A 13,521-nucleotide genomic window follows, 5' to 3' on the forward strand; every position below is an offset into this window, starting at 1 on the left:
GCGTAGTACATCCAGATAATAATTCATTAATAATACAAATATTACAGCCAGCCAGAAGCGACAGCATCTTACTTCAAGAATAGATCGACCCAAGTGTAGTTTAGGACTTAAAATTGTACAAATCACCTTCAAGACATTTCTCTCAGCTGTACTCCAAAGGCAGCACTATTTTTGTTATTTCTCTGAACTTTGGTCTAAGGTTCTTCTGTCAAGACTCCCTGGCTCTGAAACCACCTGCTCATTCTTTTTGCGTTTTACTCCATGCATTTTGACTGAGAAGTTACTTTTATACCAAATAAGTAGTTTTCATCACAAATACATAGCAAAACACTTAAAACCTTGGGATCCACCATGTCTCCAAACAACACTTTGGAGGCATTTAATTTCAAATAGCTTTAGATAAGTATTAAACTAATGCAGGAAATGAACTGTTCATTTTCTTTTGCCAGGAAGAATTGTGTTGCGTTCCGGTAAGTGCTAAACACATGGCAGTGGTAAAAAAAAAAACATCCATGGATGGATGGATGGTTGGGTGGGTGGGGCTATTTTATTGTGCACCATTTTTGTCTCCTTGTTCCCAATATAGCTGCATTCATACTTTGCTCAGGTTGAATTGGTATCGTGAGGCCCGTAGACCTTTTATCCACAATGGTTGTCAAACCTTACTGTAAGTTGATCAGGGTTGTTTCGTTCATCTGTATGTAACAGTATACAACAAAAACATGCTAGCGGCTCTTTGAGGCTGTAGGCACAGTGATGCTTTGAGGTAAATGCTATCATCAACATGACATCATGCTTATCAAATCATGAATTTTTGACCTGATGATGGTGTAGATGAAAAGTCCATGGATCACCAAAGTCTTAGGGAGTAGTTTGCTTAGGGCATTCATAGCTAAGGCTCTAGCACTAGTCCTAACCTGGAGTGAGCTAAAAAGGGTGAAAACGATGAAAGGAATAAACACAGGTGGACTGTTTTCTGTGACCAGAGAGTACCTGAGGTGGGTTAGCCTACCCAGGTAGCAGGTCGTTGGATTAGTGGTAAGCGTGTGTCCCCGACAAGCCCCAAAGCTTATTGGTTGCTAGTGGATTGATCCCCTAAAATGTCGGTGTAGGTCTTCATGAGCTGGAACAGTGTGAAGCTTGAGTGTGGTCTGAATAGTGTCTTCAAAGGCTAGCATGCCAGGGTGGCGTGCCAACAGTGCTACTTACAATACGTGCTGCACTCAGAGCTTGTTGATGTCTTTATCACACACAGCATAACCGCACCCTCAACCACCCCTCATTGAAAAAATCAACCCAAAAAGAAAAGTAGAGATAGGAGAAAATAGAGCATCTCTAACCCCTAACAAATTGTATTAGAATTGATCTTCTAGGGACCTTAAATATCCATCCATCCATCCATCTTCAACCGCTTGTCCCTATCGGGGTCGGAGGGGGGCTGGAGACGATCCCAGCTGACATCGGGCTTAAGAAGGGGTACACCCTGCACAGGACGCCACTCTATCACAGGGCACATAGAGACAGAGACAAACAACCATTTACACCGGAGGAGGAAGCCGGAGAACCTGGAGAAAACCCACGCAGAGAACATGCAAACTCCACACAGAAGGGCCCCAGCCCTGATTCGAACCAGCAACCCTCTTGCTGTGAGGCGACAGTGCTACCACACCACCGTGCCGCCCAGGACCTTAAACATCTGTAGAACATTTCACAGCAATCCATACATCATACCATAGACAGTATCACATAATGGTATTAGTAAGTGGAAAATATATGACAGAAAATTTAGTGTACTGTGTGTATCCTGGGGGAATCCTACAGTATACTGTACATACAGCGATACTCTACAATCAAACTGTGGCTACTCTTTGTGCAGTGGGTCAGGATACATTGTGAACATCCCCATGTTATGTTACATCGCTGTTTCAAAGCAAACTGTATGAGGGTCCACTGAGGATTACAACATGATGTTATATGCTCAGGCTACAGATCATCATGCTGCTGTAACATCCAAGCTGCATCGAGGAAGACATACGGTAGCTCCTAGGTACCCCTGTTACCACCAGTTCTGCTGAAGCCTCCAAGTAGGCATTCGACATGTTCATGCTCCAGATCATCAAAGCCACAACACTGCCATTGTTCACTCTTGCCCATTCTAATACAATGCATGTGTATGTTGTGATATGTTTCGATATGAGTCAGACTTTGAGTTTGGAAAAGATCCAGCCAGCACTGAAGCACTTTACAGCACAGTATGTTTTTGCTGTAAATGCTTTCTCTCTCTGCCTCTGCTTGCATACATACTGTACTCCCTCTGAAAGGTTAATAGACACAGGCTCGGTGCTTGAGGTGCTGCTCATCTCACCCGTTATTCCAAATGTCAGCTGTGTAAATGATCAGCTGTGTCCCCATCATCACATATTATCTGGGTAATTGCTCTCTGACAGCCATATTTGTTTTGATGCAGCATTTGTAGATTGATAGCCTACCCTGTGACCATGTCTAATGTATTTATTATAGTCAGGTTACAGAAACATGCTCTACATGTACCTTTGACATCTTAATGAATGCATTACACAAATAACACAAAGCAGTTGATTTATAGGGAGTTTTATTTACCCCTTTTGCATATTGTGCTGACAGTTGCAAAGTCATATGAATGCAGCTGGAAATTGGGAAAATCAATTCCATATTGACTCGAGTTTCATTCTTAATGTAATAATTCAGATAAAACTCTAGTTATATCTGTAATATTTCTGGATTCAGTACATCATCAGGATCTTCTCTATAAACCTTACACACTGTCAGGGACAGAAAAGTACACAAAATCACTACAGAATAGGCCCATTATTACTGCCCCCGGCGCAAAGCTCGTTATCCATTAAGGGTCTGCTGAAAAGGGACTTGTCAGTGCATAAAGTCTCAAGGTTGTAGGATTGGGCTAGAATGTCAGATAATATATTCTCATTCCCTGGATGCCCGTACACTTCAAACTATTTTAATGATAACTGGAATGCACATTTTCCCAAAAAAAAAAAAAAAACTGCTCAAATTGCTCAGAGCTGAAACTCATTGCTTGAAAAAAACCACAAGGATTAGCTAAAAAGTAAGGATGGAAGAAAATGCATAGTTGACTATTTGTAAATAGTGAAAAGCAGCAAACGTGTCATTTTAAGTGTGAACATTTGGTGTCTGAGTGTCAGTACCATAGGCCGTGTATAATAAGTGGACGAAGCCACCGCAACCTCAGCCATTGGTTTGTGTACTATTGTTTTGAAGCCTTGACTCTGGTATTTTGTCTGTCGGCATCAAAAGTGAATAGCCATCTCCATAGCGTATATTTTTGTACAACCACACAATGGACAAGATATTGTTTAGGTTACCAAAACACACTGTGAGAGGGTCAGAGTTCTAAGACCGACACATGGACACCCCAAAACAAGTTCACGGCTATTTTATTGTAAACAATGCCATGACTAGGCATGGCTAAGCCTCTGTCCTGATCACAGGGTAGCCACGCCCAAAGGATACCCTTTATCGATTTGACTCTAAATGGAGCCATAATTTACTAAATGAACATCATGCTGTATTGAAGAAGGCCTGAAACTAGCATTTGAGAACATGAACTTAGTAGGAAAATGTTTATTGAGGTAATAAATCAAATGAGATGTCTACACTGTGACATTGCTACTTTTAACTAATAGAGCTTAGTATTTTTCCCACCACTATATGTGTTCGCAGCAGTTTCTCATGTTGATTTGTACTTGAAATGAAGCCTCGCCATCATATTGTCCTTAACCGTGCCCACCCTTCCCTGCGGCGCTGTGGAGAGGCCAGTGTGGAGGGTGTCCTCAACCAGCTGGTCCTGGAGCATCTACAACTCGCTCCTTTGCAGTGGGGTGAGTCTAATGTGTGTGCCTGCGTGTGAGATTATGAGTGGCATTCACACACTTTACACCAGTCATGATGGAGAGTTTTCAAACTCCACGCACAGTTTGTGAACATGAAGGCCTTATTGAATCAAAATGTGCATATTTTTCCGTGCAATATGGACTAAATGAATGAGAGAAGTTTGATTGTGTCGCTGCGTCTACTGTGTGTTATGGATGTTATTTCATCTTCCATTAGAAAAACAAATTGGGTCTCCCATAATGTTTTCCATATGTTTGGCTGCCAATCACAGTTATCTTTATGGTTTCATTTCCATCTCTTTACCTGTCAGTTAGTGTATAAACCTCCAGAACTGGTCTCAAGCCATGTTTTTTATTTGCATTCATAATGGGCTACAGGCTATTTTGGAGAAGTGTCGACAGCAGCTTGGGAAATGTGTGCAGCACCGGCGAGACACAGAATTTGTAGGAGCACTCTTCGGTCGCACCATCTGTGATCATCCTCTGAAATCACTTTTGATTTACTGCGGGTGTTTGTTTTCTGAGATTCCCAGTCCCTCTGTGGGCACTGCCAGCATTTTGATTAGTCAGCTGGGGCTGTCCTGCTTTTGCAAAAAGAATGCAAAATGACGCGACACAGATCAAGCATGGAAATGTTAGAATATTTTGAGACAGAAAAAAGTAGAGGATCAAGTCAAATATTTCACTTGATTCTCTCTTCTTCAGATATCTTGGCATTTGACATGCACCTCTTGCTAGAGGACACAGAAGAAGGCTGTTGTGAAGAGGAAGTGATGACACTTATCTTTGACTGATACTCTACATTATGTGTGTAATCTCAGTGTGGACAGCTGCAGTGGTTATTTCCTAATGTTTTTGTGAAGGTAGTTTTCCAGTCCAGGCTTTTGCAGGCCTTGCTGATTATGAGCCAGATAATTTGCCTGAGACCATTAGGATGCCTTTATCAGGGTTGCCAAGACTATCACGGCTCAATTAAGAGTAAAGTTCAATCATTTCCCCTGTGTCTAAAATCGTTAGTCCAATGGATGTTTTTAATGCATTTGTGTCTCACACTTAGATACTGTAGATGAATATAACTTGTTTGTTAAACAATTCAGTTGTAGTTGTATTTAATTGGTGTGATGTTTATGTCCAAAGCTTTGTGCTCTGATGTACCATGGCACTCATGTTTTTTGTATTACTAAGATGCCAGAAAATGCTACTTTGTAGCTGTTGATCATTAAGTCAGCTGTTTTTTCCTCCTCTTGCAGCTCAGATCAGATTGATGCTTTTACCTTTCTTTTATTAGAGAGTAGAAGCCGTTTCAATCTTTTACAGATCTCATGATGATTATATCCTTGACAATCCTCATCTGGATGCACTTGTACATTTCCCTCCCATTAGTTTATTTCAACTCTAGGAGGTGATAGATTCTATGTCAAAAACTCAACCCAACGCTTGAGTAAAAATGCTTTTCTTTAATTTGACCAAACCCTGTTACTGAATAGGCACTGCCATATTTATGCTGTTTCAGTCTCATCAGTAGACTACTATTGCACATCAGTGTCTAATTTCAAAAACATAAATGCTGTCATGCCTACAGTACTTTATTTAAATGCTATGGAATGTTGTAGACTTCTTATACCCTTCTTGATCATAAGTTCAATTTCCCCGTCAATAAAAAATGACAAAAGTCGAAATTGATCATACTGTACAGTAGATTATTGCCATACACTGTATAAAAGAGATGGATGTAGCTTCCGTGTCTGAAAAGTGAAGACAATGTAGAAATGCCTTAAACATGCATTCTCTCTCATGTCAAGCAGGGGACGACTTCACCTGTTGCAAAGACAAGTCAGATTGTATAGAAGTCAATGACTAAATGGCCCTATTTATCACCTCAGTTAACATTTTCCTAAGTTTAGCTGGTTATTTAGGTCAGCTCTTGATCACTGTAGAGAGGTCAGAAGATAAAAATCGCCAGTACCCAGAACTCCCCATGCATCCACTCGCAATAGTCTGCCAGATGACTAGCTGCAGCCGGTTGTTTCCCTCTTTTGCGCTTGTCTTAACACAGCACCATTGAGAAGAAATGACATTGGCTTAGCACTCAAACCAAGTCGGTGATGGCCAAAGTGTCAAACTCAAGGCTTAAAAACGGTAGCCCACACAAAAAAAATGAGTAACGTCACAATAACTATTTTCATTTATTTTATAGTCTATGATTATCACACTAGTGATTTGTAATGTTAGCATGAGATTTTGTGCTATTTGGAAACTGTTTTGTACTTCATAATAATCTTCAGCAGTGCATTAAAAAAATACAAAACACTTTCAGCAAATGTAAATTGGGTCGGCTGTGCACATGCACTGTGTACATGTGCCTTTGTGGAGCACCCAGGGAAGTCATTACCTCGTACCCGTGACAGCAACGTGGCACTTTTCAACAAGGATAGGGGGACTAATATTTTGAGCAGTTCAGCAGTATCTGTATGTCAACCTCTGCTACTCAATTGTAAACTGCAGTACATGTTATCGTAATGCTTTTGTATGTTTTACATTTGGCTGTTTAGAGTGGTCTTGAATAGTACACAGGTCCATTCGTGTGATTGGCTGTGTTGATGGTGCTTTAGCTAATCCAAGAAATGTTTCAGTGCCACTCCAGAGTCAACATCCAGCTGAGGACAATCATTCTGTGGTTTTCTTTCAGCTCATTTAAGAAAATTGCAGTTTCTAATTCTGCTCTCAATCAGAGTATTTGAGCATGAGGCGTCCTCCTCCACTTGTGGTCTAAGAAGCATAATGTGCAACTGAAATGACACGCGCGTAGGTCACTTCAGCACAGGAACAGTGACGTGGCCTCTCTCAATCTTTGTGTGATCGGCCATAGTAACCTTTAACCCGCAACACTAGCGTGAGTTGAAAAGAGAATCTGTTGCGTTAGCCCCGCCTACCCTCTCTGGCAAACCAACCACTGCTAGGTGATGGAAATCACGTCGCTAGCTGTGCTGCTGCTTGTGATTATTCCCGAGAATATTGCCACGGACAGCAATCGCTTTAATGACCGATCATTGTGTTACCTCATTCATCAAGACGTAGTGACTTAAGATACATTAAGTAAATTACCTAAATTACCTAAAGAGAAAGTCTAAATTTAGTTTTTTAAGCCAGACCAATTTTTATGGATGTCAGTGGAGAAAATAATATCAGAGCTGTCCCAAATACTATTTTCTAACCACACAGACGTCTACACTCATCAGGCTGATCGGTTATAACGTGACTCAGTCCGACATTTCTCAATTCCCGGATGAGATGGACGGCACAGAGCTGCAGTTTTTCCGTGGAATTAATCAATTAGCGGCTAGTGGACTTTCTCTGCCTAGAACACTGCAGTGAATTTCATTATGCATGCACGTTTTTTGAGGCTTACATTGGGTTTTTTTGTGATTCATTTCAACAACAACAAAACAGCAAGACAATACAAAAAAAGAACACAGCGACCCCTCCCTCTTTACCCCATAGGTTTCCAACAACTGTGATATGCGCAGGATAAACAGATGAAAATATCACAGCTAATGTTGGTAGTGAGAGTAACAAGATAGCCGAATGCTGAGTCGCAGCTCCCTGCTGTGCACTCAGCACAATCTTGACAAATGACAGCAAAACATAGTGCAGACTCTCACACTGAGCTGACACGTCTTTCAGTTTAATTAAAGGCTTTATTTTTTAAGGATACTGTTTTTCCTACAGTTTGGAAAAATAATACATTAAAAAGAAAAAAATCTGAATCCCAAAATTGACCAAATCCACCCAACAAAGGAAAATCAAATAGTTGAATATTGGGGTCCAGCCCCCCAAAAAAATCATGCATCCACACATCGGTATAGTGTATTTTTCCAAATTATAAAAGGACCCTAAAAATGTGTATTGTGTCGTCCAATTGGCAACCTAAAATCTCATAAATGTTTCATCAAGCTCCAGTGGTTGGTCTCAGGCTTGTCAGTATTAGGTAGGATTTAACTGGGTTTATAAGAAAGTTCAAAGGCACTAAAAAAATATGAGATCTGAGAAACAGAAACAGACAACTATAAAACATTTTTAAAGGGTTGAAAGGTTCCACTGTCACTCTCAGTCTTACTCATACACTTCCTTTGATTTAAAATGTTGAGTGAACACATTTTGAAATACAGCAACTTAATAGCACAAAATAAAAAAACCTAATGTGAGTATTTAATTAGACACTGTGCCTCAGGCAGGAGCTACAGTAAGAGACATCGTTGCCTGAACTCAGCCAATTGTGTGGCATTAGAAACTTGATTCCTTTTCATGATTCGCTACCATAGAGACCTATGAAAATTTGATCACACAGGTTCCAGTAAATGGCGAACATGGAAAGTGCCAGAATCTGTTATATGGTGTTGTTTGTTTTCAAGCTCATTATTATTGAATGGGGAGTGAACGGAGGCCATTAGTAAATGAATGTACCTCTGAGCAGAATCAGCCCCAAAGTCACATGCGCCAAGCTGCAGTAATGCAACATCATGTGTGATCAAATTCACCACATAATTGCAAATGAATAACGCAAGGATTTTTTTTTAAATCAGTGAACCACTATTATGTTTCTTCTGAATTGAAATGAAAAAAAAGGTATTAAAGTATTTCTGATTCTAATTCTGAATTTGAATTTAGCTGTAATTCACTGAAAGGGCTAGAACGTAGAGCGGATTAGTTTGATGTTTGTGTTGTAAGCTTTATTTGAAAAAACAAACAGATGAGCGCACTGTTTTTCATACTTCTTTCTTTCTCTATAGCGGCTGGTGAGCATATTTACTCTCTTACTTTGTCTCCTTTGACAGCTTGAACATTATTTTCTGTCCATGTTTGTTTAATTTTTTTTTTGGAAAGAAATTAACATTAAATATATATAAATGTGACTGTAATACACTTGGCACATTTGCAGCAAAATCAATTAGTGGACAGGATTTTATGGATTCTTCTCAATAAGAGTGATTATGCGTGAATCTCTTAGACTCTCAGAACTTCATTTTCTGCTCCAGCAGTGAAAGTGTGTCCATCACGGACCCTGAAAGAGAAGTCCAGTTAACTGTATTCATTGATCATTGATTTCATAGCGCTGTCGAAATGGGTAGACAGTTTTACAGACTAAATGTCAGCGGAGCAGCCTTGGAGATTCTCACATATTGTTTTTCAGAAGGTTGCCAGCTGATTGATTTAATTATATGTGACAAAAATGTATTGCACTCCGGAAAACTATAAGGGGTACTTGTCATCCCTAAAATTGGAAAGAACTCAGAAGGAAGAAGTTTGATGAGAAGGTGCAGGATGGAACACACTATATTAGGATGTAGATATCATCTCTTGATTTTCACTGCAACTATTTTACCCAGTTCCAATCAAACCATTTGTCCCTTATCCCCTCTCTAATACTGTACAGACACTTCATTCTTTAAATACGCCAGCAAGATGACTGAATTTAGTGTGACTAAAGTGAACAAGAAGGTCTAAAAAAGTGTAGGAGTCAAACTCTAACTAACTGAAATGATCAGGGTCAAAGAACTATTTGTTTTCATTAAAAGATAATGCAATTTTCTAATCAGTCAAATATAGATACCTGTATTGTTTCCATTCATGTTTCCTAGCTTCTTCTTTTGATAATTTACTGCCACCAGCTTCAATTAATGAAGTACCGCAAAAGGAGGAATTGCAGTGTGTATCATAAAAGCTCCATAGCACTAATAGAGTTCAAAAAGCTCAGATTACCTTTACTACAATAAATATGATTTGAACCTTTGTTGATAATTCTTGCATTGATTCTACAAGTGATAATCCAGAGTTTTCCTGCACTTCATATTGTTATATAATATATATTAGTATTGGTGAGGACACTCCTTGGGTCCTGAGCAATACACCTGCCATGACATAGTTCCCTAATGCCAGAGTAAACACATCATTTGCTAACAGCTAGCTATTTGGGACAATTTTCCAGGAACAATAGCATTCCTTCCAAAAATTGCATCGCTAATACTTGAAATGTTTTAATTTTGCTAAAAAGTAACTTCTCCATTCTTACTTCACACTGCAGCTAGATTCTCAGAAAATCACAGGATCACATAGCACACGGGAATACGTTTTGTCAGGTTTCAAATTATGTTTTTGTGTAGAACCACCGTGGTTTAGACCAGTAAGAGCACTCTATTGGTGATAAGATATCACCTGAGAGGCATAAAATGGAGAGCTCAACTATTTCAAACGGTTGCATTCTACTGGAAATGTTTCCAATGTGATTTGAAGGAAGTGTTTCCAAATGAAGATTGAGTAGAATCGTATAAATTCAGCATGCATTATTCAGAGCAGACTTTGGGGGGCAGTGAAAGGGATGTCGGTCACAAATGTGTGGTTACACTTGCTTGCTGCAATTTAATTTAATAGAATATAATGGTGAAAGTCATCGCGGTGTGGTTACACGTTCTCTGAGACACACTACAGTGTTCTCTTTGCCCTGGTGATAGCCTCACAGGCTGGACGTTGTTTGGACGGGTTTGGGAGGGCAGAGGGAGGTAGGGAGGGGTTTTATCTTGTGAAAAAATGTTGTCACTTAATAGGATTAATAGGTTTGGACTTATTTTTCAAACTGAAACTAAAAAAAACAATTCCATTATAGTTTGGACATTGTGTAAAATGTAAATAAAAACAAAATACAATGATATGCAAATCCTTTTCAACCTATATTCAATTGATTACACTAAAAAGACAAGATATTTGATGTTCAAACTACTGTTTTTTTGCAAATATTCCCTCATTTTGAATTTGATGCTTGCAACACGTTCTATTTTATTGTTATTACAGAGAAAATAAAGTACCGCAAAAGGCCCTGTTAGGTATCGCTGTCGGTTCAAATGTAAATGGTACCCAACCTTAAGAGAAATAATTTAATTTGTTCTTTTTAATGTCCATATTAGTGGATCCCTGTTGCTGGAAGATGTGCACTTCCCCCCACAGCAGTTCTAATGCCGGAACAGGTGGCATCATTTGTTTTTTTGCAGCCTGGCAATATGTAAATAGCCCCATTGATTATAGCTCCTCAGCTGTCAATTTGATTAAAGGCAAAGTGGTCCACCTCGTGATAGGAGTCGCTGTGTCAACTTAATGGAGTGTTGCTGAATAAACAGTCACCTGGCCAATCAGACAGAGCTCTCAGCGGGGCTGACACCACCATAGCAGGTTATGATGCTGTGCTAGAGGAGAGCACGAGGTCTATATCAGGCAGGAAGTGCCCTGACATTTTTAAGATAAGATTAAACAGGGTGAAATTTTTAACGATCCCCTTGGTGGGAATTGGGTTGTTATAACAGCCAACAGGAGTAATTTACTACAAGTTTATTTGACTGTGAGTAAGATAAAAGTCATTGTTCCGTACTTAAATCACACTATAAGTTAGAAGTGTGCAATATTTAAATAGATGTTCAGCTTCAAAGACAATGTTATGCTAATGATCACTATTTTAAAATAATATTGAATGATCAATACAAAGCGATGTCATGCACTGAGCCATATTGAAGCAACTGCGGCCAGGCTTTAATTTTCAGTATCGTCTGCCTGTTGAGTGCTGTAACCAAGCAGTGAGGTGGAAAACAGCAAACCTGAATGCAGACTTTGCACCCACCCCCCACCCTCCCTCTCTCCCACCATCAGTCTGCCACCACGAACCCATCTCAATGGAATACAAATTCACCCATGAATGGAAAGACAAATGTTTAGCCAGGGAGAGAGATGGAAAGAGAAGGGTGGGGGCCTTGCTGTAAAAGACGGAGAGAAAATTTAATAAGGAAACGCTTCTGAACTGGCTCACGCCGTCACATTTTTCCCTCTCCTCCTATACCCTGCACACACACACACACACACACACACACACACACACACACACACACACACACACACACACACACACACACACACACACACACACACACACACACACACAGTCACAGGTGGTGGCTTTTCAACACACACACAGGGGAAGTCTCATGGAATAACGTGGCTTTTGTCAAGTGCCCACTTGACATGGTGCTGTGAGTTTGACAAATGGTGCTGCCAAACAGCCCAGATCCACCTAACACTAAGGTTTTGTTTTGGTGATGATGATTAGAACCGCTGACCTAAGAGAGAGGATGGGAATGAAAGAAGTGTTCTGACCGCCCCTGTGACTGGTAATATGTCACATCTATGAGCATACGTCAACTCAGCTCTGCGGCCATCTGCACAGTAGTGAGGTTAGGTTAGGTTCTTTATTGTCCCCAAGGGGGTAATCGTTTTCACACAAGTCAGTGCTCTTCTTTTTTTGTGATGGGGCCCGTGGGAGATGGTAGTAAGCCTTCCTAAACTTACTGTAGGATGACATCAGTCCAGTCTGCCACCAAGCTGCTCCACCGTCTGCTGTGCACACCCATCATTGATTTTAGTTATGCTTAGACAGTACTGTATTTTCATCCCTTTGATAGACTGACGACCTCTGCAGGGACCACCCCACCTTTGCCCAGTGTCAGCTAGGTTAAGCTCTAGCCCCCCCAACCCTAAGGTAGACAAGGGGATTTAGTGATGTGGAACTGGTCTGACTCACACGATGTACACTGCACGTATAAGCGTGCCGTAGGCTGCCTATTTCACATGGAGTTCTCCTCCCCTTCCGCTTTTCAAAATCCCTGATACTACGTGAAACAACAACACTGAGAAGAGAAGCAGCTCTGTCATTAATGAGGGCATATATATATATATATTTTATTTTTTTTATTTTTTTAACTCTGCTTGTCAGTAGTTCTGTCAGGTTGTCAACCTCATCAGTCTTTTTATGCAACAGTAAAGAAAGCAGGATGAGTTAGGTGCTCAGGTTGTGTTCTTTTCTGGTTGTAAGTAAAAAAAAAAAAAATTCAACCTTGAGAATTTGGCAGACCATATGTTTGTGAATGAAATTGCTGAGATGCAGCCCAGTATTGTAGGAATTATGTCTATATTGAACGTTTCATTAACTCATCCAAAGCCAACATTCATTGCCAAAGCTGGAAGTAGTGCGTCCTTCATGTAGTGAGTGGGAAAGTGAGGGTGGTGGATAAGCATGTAGCCACTTTAAGGTTTTTTTCTTCTATTAACATGATAAGAAAGTTTGTTTCCATTTCCCTGGTAGACAAACACACATTAACCACCGCACACCCAACTTCACAACCCACCGCCTGGAGTGCAGATTTGCGTATATTTGTGGCAGCTGCTGCCCATTTAGCTGACTGATGGGCACTAGGAGGACCACTGGGTCGGCAGAAGCTGATTTATCTGCTTGTTTTTCGGCTCTGTGGCCCAGGCTCTGTCTGTCACCCAACCTACAGTAAAGGTACCCTATTAAAGCCAGGACAGAGCCAGAGGGATATGGGAGGACCAATGACACTCACCTCCCTCTGTCTCCTGGGCCAGTGTGTTTGATTTATAGAGGCAGTGCTGACTCAGATTGGCTTATATCTGTGTGGGGGGAGACAAAGATACTCAAACAGTTGATAAGTGCACAATGATGAGTAGCTGAAGCCCTCAGTCTTGAAAGGAGTCCTCTACTCAGGTTGCCTAAACA

At 40.5% G+C, this 13,521-nt stretch overlaps 1 protein-coding gene across 4 annotated transcripts in view; it reads left to right on the plus strand.

The window, feature by feature from the left end:
• trappc9 (trafficking protein particle complex subunit 9) overlaps positions 1–13,521 on the plus strand; it is a 245,413-nt gene that overhangs the window by 159,430 nt on the left and 72,462 nt on the right. For all 4 annotated transcript variants that reach the window (XM_083925898.1, XM_083925900.1, XM_083925899.1 and 1 more), the window contains one exon: positions 3,808–3,899. In XM_083925898.1, coding sequence (XP_083782024.1) covers positions 3,808–3,899 — 92 coding nt within the window. The remainder of the gene's footprint in view (positions 1–3,807; positions 3,900–13,521) is intronic.

This window comes from Echiichthys vipera (genome assembly GCF_963691815.1).
Source record: "Echiichthys vipera genome assembly, chromosome: 13".
NCBI lineage: Eukaryota > Metazoa > Chordata > Actinopteri > Perciformes > Trachinidae > Echiichthys > Echiichthys vipera.